Source organism: Suillus plorans (genome assembly GCF_016647745.1).
Source record: "Suillus plorans strain S12 chromosome Unknown HD556scaffold_137, whole genome shotgun sequence".
Taxonomy (NCBI): Eukaryota; Fungi; Basidiomycota; class Agaricomycetes; order Boletales; family Suillaceae; genus Suillus; species Suillus plorans.
In genome coordinates, this window is record NW_024537521.1 from 1 (window position 1) to 20241 (window position 20241).

General features: G+C 48.1%; 8 protein-coding genes across 8 annotated transcripts; 5 read left to right on the top strand and 3 right to left on the bottom strand.

Annotated features, from left to right (window-relative positions):
• Nucleotides 1-2804, top strand: HD556DRAFT_1427231 (uncharacterized protein). The gene is made up of 6 exons (XM_041304650.1): nucleotides 1-344; nucleotides 401-579; nucleotides 633-941; nucleotides 995-1581; nucleotides 1634-2445; nucleotides 2506-2804. Exons 1-6 carry the CDS (start codon nucleotides 90-92, stop codon nucleotides 2584-2586), a joined length of 2223 nt encoding a protein of 740 aa, XP_041152060.1. The 5' UTR covers nucleotides 1-89; the 3' UTR covers nucleotides 2587-2804.
• A 168-nt stretch (nucleotides 2805-2972) lies between these two features.
• HD556DRAFT_1451610 (uncharacterized protein) lies at nucleotides 2973-3787 on the top strand (the record flags this gene model as incomplete). The annotated part of the gene is made up of 3 exons (XM_041307981.1): nucleotides 2973-3188; nucleotides 3243-3539; nucleotides 3587-3787. The coding sequence occupies 3 exons, from the start codon at nucleotides 2973-2975 to the stop codon at nucleotides 3785-3787; spliced, it is 714 nt and encodes a 237-aa protein (XP_041152061.1).
• Nucleotides 3788-5941: 2154 nt separating this feature from the next.
• Nucleotides 5942-6651, bottom strand: HD556DRAFT_1219059 (uncharacterized protein; the record flags this gene model as incomplete). Its single annotated transcript, XM_041296756.1, has 3 exons — nucleotides 5942-6178; nucleotides 6231-6401; nucleotides 6457-6651. Coding segments are annotated over 3 exons (603 nt in total), but the record flags the coding sequence as incomplete, so codon positions are not given.
• Nucleotides 6652-8294: 1643 nt separating this feature from the next.
• HD556DRAFT_1451612 (uncharacterized protein) lies at nucleotides 8295-8896 on the top strand (the record flags this gene model as incomplete). The annotated part of the gene is made up of 3 exons (XM_041307982.1): nucleotides 8295-8525; nucleotides 8585-8754; nucleotides 8806-8896. The coding sequence occupies 3 exons, from the start codon at nucleotides 8295-8297 to the stop codon at nucleotides 8894-8896; spliced, it is 492 nt and encodes a 163-aa protein (XP_041152063.1).
• Nucleotides 8897-11142: 2246 nt separating this feature from the next.
• HD556DRAFT_1251119 (Scramblase-domain-containing protein) lies at nucleotides 11143-11972 on the top strand (the record flags this gene model as incomplete). The annotated part of the gene is made up of 6 exons (XM_041298984.1): nucleotides 11143-11267; nucleotides 11325-11505; nucleotides 11573-11588; nucleotides 11657-11757; nucleotides 11823-11841; nucleotides 11890-11972. Coding segments are annotated over 6 exons (525 nt in total), but the record flags the coding sequence as incomplete, so codon positions are not given.
• A 786-nt stretch (nucleotides 11973-12758) lies between these two features.
• HD556DRAFT_1280364 (uncharacterized protein) lies at nucleotides 12759-13500 on the bottom strand (the record flags this gene model as incomplete). Its single annotated transcript, XM_041299286.1, has 3 exons — nucleotides 13060-13500; nucleotides 12837-13007; nucleotides 12759-12778 (listed from the first exon to the last, which is right to left on the bottom strand). Coding segments are annotated over exons 1-3 (624 nt in total), but the record flags the coding sequence as incomplete, so codon positions are not given.
• Nucleotides 13501-16551: 3051 nt separating this feature from the next.
• HD556DRAFT_1427258 (zf-PARP-domain-containing protein) lies at nucleotides 16552-18312 on the top strand. Its single transcript, XM_041304651.1, has 6 exons — nucleotides 16552-16988; nucleotides 17048-17065; nucleotides 17118-17184; nucleotides 17235-17619; nucleotides 17673-17816; nucleotides 17872-18312. The coding sequence occupies exons 1-6, from the start codon at nucleotides 16910-16912 to the stop codon at nucleotides 17998-18000; spliced, it is 822 nt and encodes a 273-aa protein (XP_041152066.1). The 5' UTR covers nucleotides 16552-16909; the 3' UTR covers nucleotides 18001-18312.
• HD556DRAFT_1540397 (uncharacterized protein) lies at nucleotides 18308-20219 on the bottom strand. Its single transcript, XM_041309742.1, has 5 exons — nucleotides 19518-20219; nucleotides 19272-19460; nucleotides 18999-19215; nucleotides 18832-18903; nucleotides 18308-18750 (listed from the first exon to the last, which is right to left on the bottom strand). Exons 1-5 carry the CDS (start codon nucleotides 19960-19962, stop codon nucleotides 18687-18689), a joined length of 987 nt encoding a protein of 328 aa, XP_041152067.1. The 5' UTR covers nucleotides 19963-20219; the 3' UTR covers nucleotides 18308-18686.
• Nucleotides 20220-20241: the final 22 nt, after the last annotated feature.

Genomic DNA, 20241 nt, shown 5'->3' on the forward strand with positions numbered 1-20241 from the left:
TGTTTGAAGAAGATGAACCTGAAGACCTGCTCGAGCCTGAAGATCTGCCATTTGTGTCCGGACCCGAGTTCCAGCCAAAGGAAAACACCATGGTCATTGTAGACAAGTCCGGAGTTCATCGCCTGGAGATTCGATGTTGTGAATGTCCGAATGCCATGAGTCCGGACATTCAAATGTTTCGACACGGATTTTTCCCTGCATCTTTCAACAGGCCAAAGACTGTGTTCACCTTCAGAGTGCTCAATGATTTTCTACTGGACAGCCTTGAATGCGGCACCTCGGCGATGAACTATTACAGCAAGCTCCGGCGAATGACCTCCAGCATGTTTCCACACCTTGTTCCGGTAATGCCTTACCCTCTTCATCTACTGGACATCATATTGACAAAGCACATTGCAAGGACCGATACAGAGAGCTCATGAGGGTCGCTCGACAGTGGAGGCAGTTGAAGACAATGAAATGGCATGGCTTTGGCCATCGTTCTGATAACCCGAGCACAGGAGAACTCGCATTATTTTGCCCGGCGTGTCCTCAGCCAGGGATTAATGTGCTGTTGTCAGAGGATGAATCGCTTGATGAGTGAGTCCTATTCTCAACCAATGTGGCCTCCATAATAATACTAGCGATCCAAGCTGGAAATACACCCGGTCATTTGTGATGGACGGAAATTTCAAAGCCGAACATCTGCATCCCATTAAGCCATTCGATGAAGTTTGGCTATCCGATGGGCTTGGATTCATGGTAGGAAAGGACCGGTATAAAATGCATCTGGCAGAGGCTGCTGACACGGTGGAAAAATCAAGCTGCAACAACCACCGGGCAGTAAATCAAGCTAATGCTGCTCGGCACAAGCTGGAGTCCACCGGTATCGGGGGAGTTGCCTGTGCCAGACACGGTTGCTTTGTCCCTCACTCCATGGTGGATTTTCAGAAAGGCGAAAGGCAAGCCACATCCACCATTCCTCATTCACGAGTTAACCATGGGTCACTTGCAGACAAATGAACATGGACTACGCCCTTTGCGAGGCTTCCCGGCACAACATGGAAGGCATCACCAGGGCTGTCACCTTCTATGATATTAATTGTCAATACAACAAACACTTTCGGGTTCGGGTGGATCGAAGTCGATTTCTAGACATGGCACCACAACTAACCATCATTCCCGGAATTGGGTTGTGGCACATTCATGGCCATCAGGACAGCTGCTATGTCCGATATGCTTCTAACTTTATTGAAGGCATTGGTCGGATCGACGGAGAGATCATGGAGACGCTATGGGCACGGCTCAATCTGATTTCCCCTGCTGCTCGGGGAATGTCATCTCCCCACCGAAAGGAATGCCTTGATTATCAGATGAATGACTCCAATTTCTGCAAGATGATTCGCATGAAAAGGACTCTATGCCGGAAATACAAGCTGGCGAGGAATGGCATCTCGGAAAGTGGAAAGGCATTCGACAGACTCGATGAAGCAGCACCCTCACATTTGAAGACAGAATGGTTAGCCAGGGAGAGGATAGCTCAGTCAAGCAGATTGAATGATCCTGCGGCGATGGATGAATATGAGATCAATATAAAAAAGGGTACGTTGAGTTCCATTGTCTCCATTGAGGTCGGAATTAATATTGCACTCAGCACCAAGCAAAAAGGAGATCGAGCTTAGATTATTAGAGGAGGGTAACGCCCGCAATGCAGCACCCTCTCGCAGATCTGTGGCGACGTGGATATCAACAGGGTTAGCAATTGAAGAGGCTCAGATTGCATTGCTCATCGAGGTCCGAAGGATCGGAAGAAGATCCACTGAGACACAGAGATTAGACATTGCCCGTCAACGTGATCGGCTCCAAGGCCAGATAGATGGATTTGCTCGGTCTGCTCTAACACATCTCGGGGAGGGATTTGATGCAGATGATGAACCTGAGGACTTGAACGTAGACATTCTAGATGATCTCGATGATGACCCGGCGGATTTCACAGAGACATCTCATACATGGACAAACTCTCCCGAGCTCACTGTAATCCCGTTGCCATCAAACCTGGGTGTTGATAGATGCAGACGATGCATGGCAGAGGATCTGATTCCCCTGGAGATGTCTCTTCGTGAAGGGCAGGCCAATGATGCCCTTCACAATCTCCGCATTTACCTTTGCAACAAGGCCATCCTGTTCCGAACAACCGTTCGGCAGGCCAAATCCCAGGCCCTGAAAACTCGAGCTTGGTCCCAGGTGACGTCGGTGCAGCAGGCAGTCTCCCTCCATGCCAGCATATATACAAAGACCAGGAAGCAAATGATGAAACTTGAGCCGGGGCAAGACCAGCTTCAGAAATACAAACCCCTGCTTCGCGAGCAACTCAAAATCAGCACTGCAGTGGGCGACCCAAATGCCCGAGGTCAACGAAATGAATCTTTGGCTTGGTTTTGGTCTGTTGAAGTCGACCTCGGGGGTCCTGATCAATCGTGGAATGAGGAATGTGAGTTCCTGCTTGCATGTCATATCCCACGGTTACCTGACTGGACCCATGCCAAGTTTACCGAGTCCATTGGCTGCGGGCAAAGGCACTACGAGATCGATGGAGGGAAGAAATGATATTGGTCAAATTGGAGATGGATTGGACATGTAAGTTCTTTTTGTGGAAAGCAACCCAATGGGGCGACCACATGCAGGAATCATTGGAGAAACGCCTTCCGGGTCACGGATGCTATGCCGGAAGGCAATCGCGAATGTATTCATTGCTCGCACAGGATGCGCAGGCAGCTTTTCAAGACCTACAAAATGTGTTGATAGAGGCTGGAGATGAATGAACATTGTTTTCTCATGAAGTCCCTTTTTCCACATACATAATTGAGGCCCGGGAATTGTCCGGGTCAGCCCATGTCGGAGTTTGAATTTCGTATCCATCCATCAGTGATTCTTATCTTCACATCTTCACCATCTTTCACTTGCATTGCCAGCGCCATAGTCCTGTATTAGCCATGCCTGCAACTCCTGCATCCACTTCTGGCACTCTGAATGCCGGAAGCCATTACCGACCCCTGAAGCTGAGCCTTGGAACTATTTCCTGCACATTGGCAATGGCTGGATCGCGGGTCCGTGCATGCATCTCTCAATATCAGACGGAAGCTGCCAACAATGGTCTATCTTCTGACCGGATAAAGTATTTTAAAGCCGGGCTGCAATGGGAGATGAATGTATGTTACCACTGCCCTGATGACTTTGTTGGTCAATGCTAAAAATTTGAGCAGACTTTTGTCACACCACTCCTGCAGTACTCAGCTTCACAGAATATCGTGTCGGTTCTTCCGGTCCCTGTCGCTTATATCCTTAAGTTGTATCCCATGCTAACCTGGAACACGGTTCCGGACGACGTCTTTTCATTCCACCTCCTTTCATTTGATGATGAGGCAATTGCAGGACATCCGTCCCGGATTGTGTTTGCATATACATGTCCATGGTGGATGGGAAACACCACAATCCCGGATCAACCATGGCAGTGGGATGAAATAATGGCTTCCTGCGTCTCTCACTACCAGTATTGGGCGGTAAGATGTTAGCTGAATTGCCTTGATTGATGACTTATCTGTTCTAGCTTAATGTTGAGGATGATGCTTTGGTTCTTCCAGAGAAGTTGAGAAACACTTCGACTCCACCACTTATGGGACTGAGGTGGATTAAAGAACGCATGGAAGCATTGATGGAGGAGCAAGATGAGGGCATCAAAGCCAAGATGGCAGAGGTGAAGATGTACACTGACATGTTAGAGAAATTGAGGAAAGGCAAAGGAGTGTAGTCCCATTCAGTGTTCATTGTATACAAGATGTAAAATATTCTATGCATTCAAAAATCTTGCACCCGAGTCCCGGAAGCCCAGGTCCCGAGTCCCGAATTTCGGAGTTCGGGGTTCGGCGACCCGGAGCTCGGCAACTGTGTTGGGTGTCAGGGTATCCGGAGCATTGGAGATAGCATGTGTCAGTATTTTGCGTTTCATGGTTCATGTTTGGCTGACACATGCGATCTCCAATGCTCCGGATACCCTGACACCCAACACAGTTGCCGAGCTCCGGGTCACCGAACCCCGAACTCCGAAATTCGGGACTCGGGACTCGGGTTTCGGGACTCGGGACCTGGGTTTCGGGACTCGGGACTCGGAGCTCGTGACCTGGGACTCGACAGTGTTCTGAATACCGAGTCCCTGACGCCCGATTCTATAATCACGAAAGATTCCATAATCACGAAAGATGAACCATGAAACGCAGAATACTGACACATGCTATCTCCAATGCTCCGGATACCCTGACACCCAACACAGTTGCCGAGCTCCGGGTCACCGAGTCCCGAAGCCTGAGTCCCGAGTCCCGAATTTCGGAGTTCGGGGTTCGGCGACCCGGAGCTCGGCAACTGTGTTGGGTGTCAGGGTATGCGGAGCATTGGAGATAGCATGTGTCAGTATTTTGCATTTCATGGTTCATGTTTGGCTGACACATGCGATCTCCAATGTTCCGGATACCCTGACACCCAACACAGTTGCCGAGCTCCGGGTTGCCGAACCCCGAACTCCGAAATTCGGGACTCGGGACCTGGGTTTCGGGACTCGGGACTCGGAGCTCGTGACCTGGGACTCGACAGTGTTCTAAATACCGAGTCCCTGACGCCCGATTCTATAATCACGAAAGATTCCATAATCACGAAAGATGAACCATGAAACACAGAATACTGACACATGCTATCTCCAATGCTCCGGATACCCTGACACCCAACACAGTTGCCGAGCTCCGGGTCACCGAACCCCGAACTCCGAAATTCGGGACTCGGGACTCAGGCTTCGGGACTCGGTGACCCGGAGCTCGGCAACTGTGTTGGGTGTCAGGGTATCCGGAGCATTGGAGATAGCATGTGTCAGTATTCTGCGTTTCATGGTTCATCTTTCGTGATTATGGAATCTTTCGTGATTATAGAATCGGGCGTCAGGGACTCGGTATTTAGAACACTGTCGAGTCCCAGGTCACGAGCTCCGAGTCCCGAGTCCCGAAACCCAGGTCCCGAGTCCCGAATTTCGGAGTTCGGGGTTCGGCAACCCGGAGCTCGGCAACTGTGTTGGGTGTCAGGGTATCCGGAACATTGGAGATCGCATGTGTCAGCCAAACATGAACCATGAAATGCAAAATACTGACACATGCTATCTCCAATGCTCCGCATACCCTGACACCCAACACAGTTGCCGAGCTCCGGGTCGCCGAACCCCGAACTCCGAAATTCGGGACTCGGGACCTGGGCTTCCGGGACTCGGTATTCAGAACAGTGTCGAGTCCCGAGTTCACAATGTCGGGGTTCAGGGTTTTGTCAAATGTGTACGGCAATAACAAATGTTAATTTGAGCATATTGATACATCTTCCCCCAGTCTCAAATATCAAGTGCTGAGGTCCGGGTGTCGGGACTCAGTACCCCGGCACTCGGGACTCCCATATGTCAAGTCCCGAGTTCCGATTATCGAATACCGAGGCTCGCATCCAAATTATTCAGTCCCATATATCACTTCGCAAATGCTCACAATTGAGTATTGAGGTCCAGATAACTATTGGTACATGGTATTCATTTGTTGGAATGTATATAGGTCACAATGCATGCTCTTTGTTTGATCTTTCACACACTGTATGGACCATCCACACTAGCCCATCCACATGATGGAACACCAGCGTAAATGTGAACAGAATCCCTCATATACCATGCCCAAGCAATCCGATCCCCTTCCACATCATAAACTCCATGTCTCACAATCCTTCCGGAAAACGCAATCATACAGCCGGAATTGTACTTGAACTCCAGCTGAAGGCTTGGCATTGTCATCCGAGCATTAGAATAGTTCCCCACGGTGGTGAGAATGTCGAAGCATTCAGCAATGGACAAATGGTCTCGATGATTTGGGGTTTCCCGATTGGAAATGATGGAGAGGGTGTTAAACACCGATGCCCAGTACTGCAGGGCCTCCGGCATCTGTGGCAGATCCTTGCTTACTGCTATATGTCCTAGGTTTGACAAGGTTCGCAACCCTGCCCAGTACTGCTCAGGATGCATGACTCTGAGTGCCGCGGACGCGATGGCTGCTGGCCTTGAAATGGCTTTGAGGATATTCTCGCAGGAAGGTCCCTTCAATGATGCAGATACCTCCGGATCGGACACATTCTTTGGGATTGGTGAGTATGACTGCCGGAATCACCATCTCATCAGATCCTACCTCGTGTCCCTGTTGAAACCATGCCGGAGATAAATTGATGCATCCGGGAGTTGCCCCAACATCTTCCGAGCCCCGGTTGAACCACTTTTGATTAGTTCGCCAATTGCCATCAGCCCTTACACTTTTTTCGAGGCTTGGAGCGAGCAAATTGGTGGCTTCCCTGATTTCCTTCTGTAGGTTCCATTTGATATTCAATATCCATTGAGTAACAATGTATATTACACACCTGGGTGGTGTCGGTCAGGGCGTCTGGGAGGTACCATGCGATGATGGCACCGGATGCATCGAGAATTGTGGCAGGTTCGTCGACCAACCTTTTGCCTTCATGGCCAGGAGGACACCTCTCAAGCAACCTAGCCTCTCTCTGTTCATTATGCCCGGTGTCCTTCGGGGAGATCAATTTGCTATATCTTGCAATATCCACCTGCATCTGAACTGTCATGCAGGAATTTGAATGATAAAACGAATTTTCCGAATCTGCAGGAAGACCCACTGGGATTTTTATATGCCTTTATGAGTACATCAGCCAAGCGATCGCACGCCATCACCAGATCAGTGTCTAGGTTGGGGGAAGGTATGACTGGGCCTCCTCCAGTCTTCTCTGCCTTGAATTTCTGTTCGGTATATTCCCCTGCTTCATAAGTCACAGTCAGGGCCCAAGTGCGCCAGATGTTTATACTATCAGGAGTGGAAGGGGAAGAACCGTTCATGCTGGATGTTAATCTTGGGAAATCAGACACTGAATGCTGAATGTCCGGACTTTGGTGTTAAAGGGGGTGGAGATAGAGAGGATCAGATAAGGGAGCCTGAGATAATTTTGGCTGTCAAAGATGTATTATTATCCATTGCTCAATGAAATACTACCTGATTGGAAGTGTGCTGGTCATCAGATATTCATTTGTCGACTCCCGGGTCCCGGAACTCGGAAGTCGGTACGGTTGACCCAAATTTGGGTGGTCGGAACTTGGCTTCTTGTAGGGAAACACAAGCCTCGCACCCCGGATTCCAAATTCTGCAAGACAACCTGTGCACCATCAAAGGCCATGTCAGGAGATCACCTGCTGCTCCGGGAACTCGGTAACTTTGATTTATTACCTCCTCTGAGTACGGTTGACTCACATTTTTGTGGTCGGAACTTGGCTTCTCGTAGGGCAACACAAGCTTCGCACCCCGGATTCCACATTCTGCAAGACAACCTACGCACCATCAAAGGCCATGTCAAGAGAGCACCTGCTGCTCTCTTCAGAAACATCTCAACTTCGGTTGGCCATTTAACACGGAAAGTATTAACTAAATTATGTGTTGAGTTCCGGGGCCCGGAACTCGGAACTCGGAGCTCGGTACAGTTGACTCAAATTCTGGTGGTCGGAACTTGGCTTCTCGTAGGGCAACACAAGCTTCGCACCCCGGATTCCACATTCTGCAAGACAACCTGTGCACCATCAAAGGCCATGTCAGGAGATCACCTGCTGCTCCGGGAACTTGGTAACTTTGATTTATTACCTCCTCTGATTTGGTTGATGTACAACTACCTCAGCTCCATCATGTCTACAATTATGATACACATGGGCCCACCCATCTATATTTTATACCACCCTCGGCCCACCCGTCTAATACAACATCCCATACAACACCCTCGGCCCACCCGTCTAATTAATATGCGTCTGGGCCCACCCGTCTAATACAATATTTTATAATACCCTCGGCCCACCCGTCTAATTTAATATGTGTCTGGGCCCACCCGTGAATGTGATAACAAGTACCTACCCATCTATCTCATACACATCTACCTTAATACACCCATCTGCATAATATCCAACTACCTCGGCCCACCCGTCTACCTAATATTCATGTACATCGGCCCACTCATCTACTCTATATATTCCCTGCATGGGCCCACCCGTCTCCATCGGGAATAATTTGCCTCCCGGCCCATCCGTCATAGTCGAGGATATTTTTATCATGGGCCCATGGTCCGCTGGCCCGTATCATACGGGATATTATGCATGTCCGTTCCCTCGTATTATACGGAGATAGGTCACTGTAATATGTGCTATTTTGTATATGAATTTCTCAGCATCGTGCGTGGATGCACTTCAGGAGAAAAACAACCCCGTTCCGCAGGCGACAAAACCTTACTCTGCAGATATATTGCCTTACCTAATGAAGGGACGTTACTTCAATGGGTCCAAGTCAGTTGGCGTGAAATTCGCAGACCGTTTTAAGGAGATTGCAGGAAACAAGGCCCAACGGCCTGAGGTAACAATTCTGATGGTTGCTTTGACCAGCACTTCGGTACATTTTTTGTTCTTGATCTACTCTCGGTCCATGTATTAACGAGCATATACTACTAGGTGTATGCTGCGCTCTTGTGGAAGTCCAACAAATCTCCCTCCAAGTTCAATTTCACGGGCAACCAGTTCAGCGAGGTCTATGCTTTCCATGTGAACTTTCTCAACGAAATGGAGGAGAATGCACCAAGCAAGTTTCACAAGTTGATGGCCGACATTTTCTCGGCTGTCCAGTAAGTTCATTGTGCTGTGAATGTGCCGCATTGACTAATTCATCTCAAAAGGACACTCTGCTCTAATGGTGCCGCTGCTGTAGCATCACACAAAGATGCTATGGCTTTCCTCGACCTTGATGGCATGGATGACGACGAGTAGTTCTGGATGTCCTAGTCATGGTCTCGCATTGATTACCTTTACAATTCGTTTATTGGTATCGCTATAAATATGCTCCCTTCTCATTTATCTGTTACTATAAATATGTTTGTATACCCCTGTTTAATCAAACTCTAATTTGTTCTTGTAAAACTCAAATTCCTGCAAAGTGTTCGTACTGATAGTCAATTGCAAGCATTCTTGGTTGTAAGTTTGCCTGATGTTGAACACAATTATCACTAATTTATCATGCATAAAGAATTCCTTGTGGGGCAGTAAAAAAGTCTCTCTAAACCGCTAAGTTGTCTATTTTATCGAAATTATCATAAATTAGAGAAAGTTTTACATACTTAGCCTAAATTTGTAGCGGAGGGTTTTCCTGATGAAACATTGTGTCTCCATGAAAACGTGCTAAAGTAAGTTGAGCCATGAAGTTGTACAAAGTCTAGACAATGTCAGACCTCAGTCGTAGAACAACGAACTTATATTAGTATGTACCTAGACAACGTCAGACTACAGAGGTTGCGTTAGTGTCTAGGTAACATATAGTGAAATGGTAAACGTACCCTCAGTCGTAGAACAACGAACTGAGGGAAGGGAGGCAAACGAGAGATAATGACTATATAGTGAGTTTGAATTCCTGTGCGAGACTCCGACGCTAAGCCGTGTCGCGTTGTCACGTGTGTCAAACGCCAATAAGTTGCCATGAAGCTTTGAGAGTGTCAATTATTATAGCATTGCAGAGCAGGAAAGTACACGGCCCAGACAAACTTGTTTGCTTCAAGAATTATCAGTTTAAGATCAAAAACATACAGGACATGTTTTGCAAGGCTGTCACGGTCATGTCACTTGTAGAATATCACGTGGAACACTGGGCCCGGGGCTCTCTCCCTCTCTTCATCATACTACACACCCTAGCCTCAATGATGCAAGCATCTACCAGTAGGTCACTGCCCGCCGATATAGGACCTGAGGCTGAGGATAACAGGAAGACGGAGACAGAGGTGGCAGCCAACAGCACCAGCAGCGATGTTGAGATTCTTGAGAACCAGCTGGATGCCAGGGCCAATGTGCAACACACTACATCCTCAACCGCCGCCACTCGGGCAGCCGCCGCTTGCACAGCCGCTCAGGCAGCCACCGCCACCACTCGGGCAGTCGCCAATGTGCTGGCCTCTGCCGCCGCGCTGGTGGCCTTCGCTGCTGTGCGGGCAATATTTGTACGGTGGGTGATCAGGTCGGCTCTGGGAGTCCCGCTGCCAGCGGGACTCGAGCTGCATGCTGACCGCTGGAAGGATGTTTGTGTGCGGGCGGCAAGGTGGTCAAAGATGCACTTCGCATCATCGGTCGTAATACTATCTAGTGCACTTTTGTTCGTTGTGATTACTCAGTACCCTCCAACCACACCGTCTACTACCTTCTACACGGCGCTTATCGTGACGGCGCTCATGTCATTTGCCTCACTCATCTACAGTGCCTGTACCATCCCCAGGATATGGGACATTTCTTTACAACAGATCCAAGTGAGTTAAAATTTTCGAGTTAATTCACTGATACTGATGCCTATGTCCCTTATTAGTGTCTCGTTTCAACCGAACCAACACTCCAACCGGTGTTCCCTCTCTTACTCCTATCTGTCGGCATTCTCTTCAACGTCTCTGCAAATCTCTCATTGATGGTCACCCTCACAATTGTAGTCTGGGGACAGACTACTAGCCTTGGAATACGTACTTTTTGCATCGTCTACAATGTTCTAATAGTGATATGCAGCATATTAGGACACACATTTATCGATTCCATCCAAATTCCATCACTGTATTACATGATTTGTGACCTATACAAGTGTTCGAGGGTGGTATCTTCATTTGTCTGCACTCCGCTCACTTGCTGTTTGATGTGTCCCTGCCAGTCCCTCCTGGGTCCCATTGGTCGTGCCTTCCCGTGCCTGGTCATCCCTGCCCAAACCCTACTCGGTCTGACGTATGGCTGTGGTCCGTGTTGAATGCGTGGCACGTCACTGGAGTTTTGGCGATTGAATATACTTCTGGCGTAGACATGGTGTCGTAACTGATTTATCAGTGTTTGGCACAGAGGACGAGCAGTCTACTCTGTAGATGAAGTCAGAGTCCATATACACATGGGCTACTTCGTGGGTTACACTCATGTCACGAACAGTCACACTGGCTGAATTTCCAGTCTGCTTGGCAGTAGATTCGCGAATGGTGTGTACCTAACGCCTCGATCCATGCCAGTTCGTTCAACGATTAAAAGACCTTCACGAGTATACACCAGAAGGAGAACCTGTTCTAGATACCTTCGCAGAAGTCCAACAGGAATGGCATCTTTGGCGAAGACGATACCATCTCTTTCTTTGGTAATGCAATGCATCCCTTTGTTTTGTCAGTACCGACTCCCGAGACTTGTGTCGTAGTGATCAGCCTAGGAACATTCTTTCCACCACCTCCGAGCCCCAGCCTGAGCTTCCAATAGATTCATTCACCCAATTCGCAAAGATTGATGAGGAACTCTGGGCGTGGCACTTTAACATGCTTGATGTGGGTGGGACACCTAGTGCGTCAGTCAACAGGGCATTCTGCGGCTTTGGAAGAGAGGTAAGTTAGATGCCCACATCCTTCTTTGCACTTCAAAATATCGTTCAGGAGCTCAACGGTTTCGCAGATTTTCACTGATACAGGTCTTGAATATGTCATGACCTGAGATGCCAATCTTACTGATGCGATGGGGGTGTGTTGCGGTTGATAGGACAATATTTCGTGACTTTTGATGCCACACACCACGATGGATCCGAGACGACGACGCAGCAGCCCACAGTGATAAGGAATCTCACTCTTGACGAGCGTGCGGTAAATATATCTTGGTTACTTCATCATTGTCATTTTTCTTATTCTTTTCTTTTATGTGGCTACAGCTTGTGCTTGCAGCAGCAGGTCAGTAGCTCGAGTATTTTGATGGAGTTGGATATTAATGTCTGGCAGTTAACATTGATTATGATTATTTCTCGAGACATTCGGAGGGTCATGGATTGGGGTTCCTGATGTTGTGGAGTTCGAGGGAATGAAGGTCTTCGGTCACTTTATTGCATTGCTTTATCGTAAAACCAATAGAAGTATCAAGGGAATTACAGTAATCCAGTTCAGCACCCTTTACCTACGCACTCACCGTGATCCGTCTTAATTCCTGGAGGCCAACAAGACCGAGCAACAAGTGTGCTCAATGTTTCTGTTGCGATGAACGCAGAATTCTTGCAGATCGTTCGTAGTACTCAGTTGTAGCCTTAATACATGAGTGAAGTGAACTCCATTACATCGACTAGTTGGATTCATAACAATGTTATCTGCAGCTTCGCATTTAAAGTGCCCTCGTCATCTACATATTCCGTATTACTACGACAGCACAATGACAAGTCAGTTCGAGTGATTAAGGAGAAGTGCGAAATGCCTCCTCAATTGAGAAACAAACTTACTTGTGCAATACCCAATAGCCCACCTCATTCCATATGTTCCAAGTCATTTTTGGAGGAGGCTTGAATTCAATGCCCTCGGGGGATCTATAGTAGACATCAACGGAAGCACAAGGAATAGAGTTCATTGTGAACATAAGACAGTCAGCACACCAGAATCCATGGAGTCACAACAAATTCAACCTACTGCCAGGGTACAAGGGCCAGGAATTCTGTGCCTGTTATTGATAATATAATTTCCAGCGCTTCAGGTGGGGCTGCACGATCAGCTTTCCGGCTATGTGCCTCGATTAAAAGTACAGCGTCAAAACGCGCTTGGTAGCTATGCTGACTGAGACCAATATCGGCGCAGCATAATCCATTGCTAGGCTCCAGTATGTAGAAGCGAAGCCACCATATGCGTCCTGCAAGGGATGCCATCAGATCAATGAAGGAACAAAGCGAGAGACTTGGACCACACACCCCCTGCGACAAATTCAAAGCGCAGACTTTTGGCAGTAGCAGTGCGCAGGCGTTTCTGGAACATCCTGATTTGAAAAACAACATCGAACTGGTTGGTGGGTTCGTTGCATGTATGTACCTGGACTTCATCTGGTAGACATCCTAAAAAGCATCTCGAACGCCTGTCACTTACTAGTATCCAAATCAGTGGTTTCTCTGGTGGACATTGCTGTGTACTACTTACAGTTTCCAAATCTGAGCTCCTTAAACATTGTATAGTCGTTGGTTATCATGCAAGCAATGCGCAAGTCGGAAAAAACAAAGGGACTCGTGCCGGAAATGAACTTGAAAAATGTCCAAAGAGCTTGTGGCCGATTGTTCACAATTGCCCAATACAGTGCTGTGTGGCCCTCGATATTGAGCTGTTTCAGGAGTTTGGATAACTCGGTAGCTGAGAGAGCAGCAGCGCAGGCATTGACATTTGGAACCACAGAAGAAAGGATGAAGTCAGGGGCTAAGACGATGTCACGGATGCGGGATAGAACAGCTGTACGTTTCTTCTTCATGCGACGAAAGGAAAATACAGATGATTGATCACATTGAATGGGACTTGCTAAGATTGTGTCATACGAAGGAGGTGTACTGCTGTCATCAGCAACTTTGGAGTCGGTAGCCATTGATGTTGGTGGGAAGATTGAAATAGGGGGTCATATTCTTCTCTGTTGGTGTAAGAGGGTGTGTGAATTTTACATTCTTTCATGTAGAGGCCAGGAGGGAGTACTCATCTTCACAACTTAGGATGCGCTCACTAATACCCTCAGCGTCAACAATGTCATACACGTGTTCAGGGTGGTTGCAGGCACCCGACCAATTGCAACTTGTCATGCTTATCTCTGTGCGCCCAGGCTCTTCCCAATCCCACTGGCTTCTACTTTGAGTCCAAATACCTATAGCTGTTACATTCTCATGTCAAAGGCATCAAGCACTAATGGCGCCGAGGACTAGCGCGCCCATACCGACGAGCAGCCTGCCTCAGAACAGAATACTCCAGGACCCCCGCAGGATTCAGAGTAAATTGTGGTTTCCTGGGATCTGTCACCCGCATAACAGGAAAGTAGCGGACCTTCAGTGATGTAAGTGATTCTTTCTTGATGTTTGCGTGCAACTCCTCACCAGAACTGCAGCCCGAACACTGGACTTTCCCAGTCATCAGAACCTCGCGAACAGGAAAATACCTCCAAGGCTGCACCGGACCGCAATTCAGCTCCGTAAGTTCCTACCAATGGTGATTTGAAACAAGCTCATGAATTGTCTCAGCCAGGCAAAACTCTGAATCCCCCACATCCTTTAAAAACATACATGGAAACGCATGGTCCTGCACAACTGTACCGCACCAAGGACGCTTCCGATCTGTTTTTTTGGAAGGAGGACAGGGTTGTGCTGTGGGTAGTTTCGGCCAATTTTGTGAAGGGTCGTGAAGTTGGGGATGGGAATGCTAAGAGGATTGTGAAGGAAGATGGTGCGGGGCATGAATGTACGAGTAGGAGGCTGGGTTATCTGAGATAATGGTTGGGTTGTGAGGCTGAAATATCTGCTTTATTTTGGGTATGAGAATTGTGTTGAATGTTCCAGAATATGTATGATATCATGACACGAGTTATATAGGTCTATGTTGACCAAAAGCCACATTACGACCCGAATCGTGGACTGGGCCTAGTGCGTGCAGCCGTCATCGCACACCACGACGTCCGTACGGAACCTCGCTTTCCAGTTTGCGAATATATCAGGCAGGCAAAGCTCTTCGGCGGTTTGGGGTAGAGCAAGGAGTGCACCGGCCCAAGAAAGTTGGCAAGACCCGGGGGAGTGCGCATATGACTGAGGCCTGAGGAATGTGGCGTGTGAAACTTTGAACTTAGGTGATCCGAAAAGGAGGATAGCGGCATGGTTCTGCTCTGTGTTGACGGTTGACGATAAGAACGGAAAGCATGCGGTACGAGTCCCGGAGGTGATTCTTTGTCGAGTTCCTTTCCGTTTCGGTACATGGCACCTCGAGGCCTCACCTTCGTCACCTCGTGCTACCTTTTCTAAAGTGGCTTCTTCCTTCTCGGACATCTTGACGTTTGGTACTTAAAGTCTCTCTCCCGTACGTTTCACCTCAGCGTTTTTTGTCACGATCACTGAGACTCACTTAGTTGTTTAGCTTCTACACTCTACGCTGCTCTGCATCGACTCTGCACCACTCTGAGTCGACCATGCGCTGCTCTGGGTTGACTCTGCACTGCTCTGGTTAACTCCGGGCTGCTCTGGGTCAACTCCGGGCTGCTCTGGGTCGACTCCAGTGCGCCGCTCTGCTCCGACTACGCGCCACTCTGCTCCGACTATGTGCTGTGGCTCCACCCTCCCGTTGTCTGCACCCTCGTGCCCTCCCGTTGTCTCGCACCCTCACACCCAACTAACTGTTGTTTACACGGTGCAGCAAGCAATAGTAGCACATTTTACAGCCCTCTCACATTTGCTTGCATCTAGGCAGGTAGTGAACGTTTGAACGGCAAAAGGAACCAAGCGCTCACTCAGGCACCGCTTGAAGGTGGACGCTGATCAGAATCGGTGACTCACACTGATACGGTCATGGTGACAGTCTTCGTCTTCTGAGTTGATCATGGACGTACTCCCACCTTCATCATCCGAGTCGCTAATAGGTATATCCTGGTCTCCATTGTCCCATGCGTCAAATTCAATGGGGTTGGGGTGGCGCTGCTCTACATTGGTGCGTTTTCATACGCTGCTTGGGCTGGGAAATGTGTTGAGTTGAGGCTGCAAGCCTGCAGGATGCTTCGGATGCGACGCTTCAAAAACGCTGAAGGCCATTCAACACCCGATCTCAAGGCAGGCCCAGATTCTTGCGGAAGTGTGCTCTTTCGTAGCCACCAGGAACGTCCTGCGGCTGCAGAGATTGCTGCACTTGTGTGACGAACATCTTGTTCCCTCCAGGAGAAGGAGCAAGCTGAGAGTGCGGATGTCAAGAACTTCTGTTGTAGTATTAAGACGGAATATGTAGATGACAAGGGTACTCTAAATGCGAAGCTGGAGATAACATTGTTATGAATCCAATGGTAACAGCTAATCAATGTCATTTCACTAAAAAAAAAAGCCTGCATTGAGGCTATAGTTGAACTTTACGAACGATTTGTACAAATTCCGATGTTGTGAGGGGCAGGCAACGGAATGTCTCAGACAACGTCAAGCACGCTTATCACTCGTTCTTGTTGATCTCCAGGAACTAAGACGTGGATTTTTTGCGCGACCTATTACGCTCCACTGAGATAGACCTTGCTCCGCAAGGTAATTATTCAACTATGATCCTGATGCACGATCATCTAGGTTAAGTTGGAAAGCAACGTACTGCAGGGACTCGGACTTGCCTATGACATTCGTCTCCTGATGTATGCACACCGTTGACAAAGAGCTAGATGATTTCTTACATCACCACGGATGCATCTCACAAGCAAGCCGTGACGCTTATTGTAGTGAAGTGCAGACTCGAGTCGAGCGTCAATCCACAGCACAAACCCTAACCTTAGGGATTACACAGCCTGCAGAAACTTGAAGTATACAAGTCCGACGTCTGTAATTAAGTTTCGGCTGATGCTAAATAGCAGTGAGAAATAAAATAAAAAACATCACAGTGTTCCAACTAAAAATGTACGGTGGTCATTCCACCAGCGACTGTTGAGGGGTTATTGTAAAATTGTTTGGAGGACGTTGTCCGTCTCTAAATTCACCTGGTTCGAGTTGATTTTAATTGAGACCTAAGTACCAGTCGCCACATGTGAAATGCTGAGTTCTGTTTGTCCAAACAAGCCTGACTGGAAATCTCTCCCAAGACCGCGATGCTCTTGTCGAAGTGTCTCCACAATACAATCAACAATAAACGCGCGGTCAACATACAGGTCCGTGCGTTGTGTGGCAGGTACAATGGTCGGACTTTGAAGGTGTAGGGCCATTCAACAAAACTGTCGCGTCGAGACGAACCACCCAACATATCTTCCTTTCGCTTCCCAACTTGAAATATCCCAGATTCGACACTCTCAGTGATGTCTGACAACGAGGGAACCGCTAAAAAGAGCGGTTATCGCCTGGAATACGCGAGTTCTGCCAGATCCAAATGTAAAGGTGTGGCATGGCATGTTACTTGTTGACTTTGTGTGTCGCTCATATGGTTTCATCGGCAGGTCCTAAGCCCTGCGCTGGTGCGCTCAGTTAATTGCAATAATCTCTTTCATCACCTAACATTAACTACAGGTAGTCCAATCACCAAAGGGGAGCTTCGTGTTGGGTCTGTTGTCGATTTCAGGGGGAACACTAGTTAGTGAGTGATATATCATACTCAAAGATCGCCTTTTAACACTCGTTCGGTAGTGCATGGCGCCATTGGGGTTGCACGACTACCAAGATCCTATCCAACATGAAATCTCAATTTGAATCCGCCGATGAACTCGATGGTTTCGACGACCTCAAAGACGAAGACAAAGAACGGCTTCGCAAAGCATGGGACGAAGGCAAGGTTGCTGACGAGGACATCCCAGAAACAGCAAGGAAAGCTCCTGGAGAAGAGGCCGAGGAAGATGAAGAGAAACCCAAGAAGAGGGCACCAGCAAAAGCCAAGAAAGACGCAGGTGGAGAGGATGGTGAGAAGCCAAAGAAAAAACGTGCACCTGCAAAGGCCAAGAAAGTGGAGGACGAGGGAGATGAGGATGTTGAAGACAAGCCAAAGAAGGCTCCTGCGAGGAAGCCTCGGGTAAAGGTACAATATTTTCAGCACGCTCAACATCTTAAGTCTCACTTTATTCGTCATAGAAAGCTGCAGCTTCGTCAGACGCTGAAGATAAGGGAGAGTCTGAGGAGAAACCCAAGAAGCGTGCGCCTACGAGAAAGCCTGCCGCCGAGAAGAAAGTAGCCGAGAAGAAGGCTCCAGCGAAGAAGCGAGCTCCTAAGAAGAAAGTATGTATGAAATTAGTTTCTGCTCTACGCGGACTTATCCTTGCATGATTTCTAGGACGAAGAGGAGGAATCCGGTGAAGACTTTGCAGAAGCGATTGCTGAGGTTCAAGAGGAGGAGGAGGAGGCAGAAGAGTCTAACAAGAAGCGCAAGGTGGGCAAGCTTCTGTCCTTCCAAAGGGATTGACTAAACTTCTTTGTAGCGACCTGCTGCTTCGAAGCCAGCATCCACTGCCAAGAAAGTAAAAGTAGCTTCCAAGGCAAAGAAGTCGAAGGAAGTTCTCGAAGAGGAAGAAGACAACGAGTAGATCCTTTATCCTTATGACGACCTCTTTTATCCATTCCCTCGAGTTCACCAGGTGTCCACGATTGCACGCATTCATAACAATATTGCCAGTTGTTGATGTAACTTGTTCGAATTCTCTTGTATGCTGTTGAGTAATTTAAGCCTCGCATTGACTGTTGAATCACCCCTGTTAAGTCGTGATTAATGCATCGACGAGCTTAGGACCGAACTGCGACTGTTCAGATGCGTGCCACAACTTTATTTTGCTTGACTAAACATATAGATCTCGAACCGCTCCCAACTGCATTCAGCCGCCAGCGTCACCCTGCTCCAATAATGGCCGTGTACATCCTCCAGCACCTCTCAAGCCGTCCCGCGAGCCCAATTGCACCATCCGGAACCCTTCCCTACACTCTCACCCATGGTCCGTCTTGGTCCCTGGATGCCAGCAAGAACGAGCGCTTGACGTTGTTCGAGACATTCAGTGGCCCATCACGCGTAGCATTGAAGGAATACGGAATTTGTACAAATCATTTGTACTGCTCAACTATAGTCTCAATGCAGACTTTTAGCTGGTACCATCGGATTCATAATAATGTTATCTCCAGCGTCGCATTTAGGGTGCCCTCGTCGTCTACATATGGCGTCTTACTATAACAGTACAACGTCAGTCAGCTCAAATTATTGAGGGGAAGTGTAAGAGATGTTTCCTCAATTGATAAATAGACTTACTCGTGCATTACCCAATCACCCAGCTCCTTCTCTATGTGCCATGTAATGTTCGAAGGACGAGGATGGTCAGTTCTTTAGTAGCCAATGGGAGCACAAGGAATAGTTTCATTGTGGATCATAAGACAATCAGTACACCACAATTCATGGTCATGACAGATTCAACTGACTTCAGGGGTGCAAGAGCCACAAATTTTGTGTCCGTCAATGAAAATGGAATTTTCAGTGCTTCAGGTGGGGCTGTACTGCCAGGTTTCCGGCTGTGCGCCTCGATCACAAGTACAGCGTTAAGACGCGCTGGATGGCTACGCCAACAAAGACCAATGTCGACACACCATATTCCCTTAGTAAAATCTGGCATGTGGAAGCGCAACCACCATATGCGTCCTGCGAGATGCCATTAGATTAATGAAGGAATAAGGCGAGAGATATGGACCACGCACCCCCCGCAACAAATTCGTATATCAACTTTGTATCACCAGTAGTACTGGTAGCAGGCGCACGCAGGCGTTTTTGGAACATCCCGATTCGCAGAACAACATTGAACTGGTTGGCGGGTTCATCGTACATATGTACCTGAATCCGATCTGATGGGCAACCTAAAAAGTATCTGAGACGCGTGTCTTCGCTTCCTAGTATCCTAATACTAAGTGATCTTTCCGATGGAAATTACTGGTAGTACTACTTACGAACTCCAAGAGCTAGCTGCCAAAAAATTGCATGGTTGGTGGTTATCATGCATGCATCGCGCAAGTCGTCCTCACAAACAGAGGAATAATAACCGGAAATGAAAATGAACTTGTTCAACGCCCAAAGAGCTTGTGGCCGATTGTTCACAATCGCCCAATACAGTGCTGTGTGGCCCTCGATATTGCGTTTTTGCAGGATTTTGAAGAACTCGGCAGCTGGGAGAGCAGCAGCGCAGGCATTGACATTTGGAACCACAGAAGAAGGGGTGAAATCAGGGCCTAAGACGATATCACGGATGCGGGACAGAACGGCTGTACGTTTGTTCTTCATGCGACGAGAGGAAAATACAGATGATTGATCGCATTCAATGGGACTTGCTGAGAATATTGTGTCATACGCCGGAGGTGTACTGCTGTCATCAACGAGTTCGGAATTGGTAGCCATTGATGCAGTTGTGGTAGGAGGTAGAATCAATAGGGGGTATTTATATTTCCCCCTATCGTGTACTTCGCGATTAATACTAGTACTGGGCAAGTATTCGTGCTTACGTGCGTTGGATGTCCCGAATCTCGAAAGACATCAATGAATGTGATCCAAATTCGAGGTGTTGGTGCCCCAAGCTTTCAGCTGGGCCTCTGTTATTTGAAGCCATTCAATTGCTGATATGATTTCACGACTCGTATATGACTGCACTTGTCACGATGGGAGAGAAAGATGAGCGGA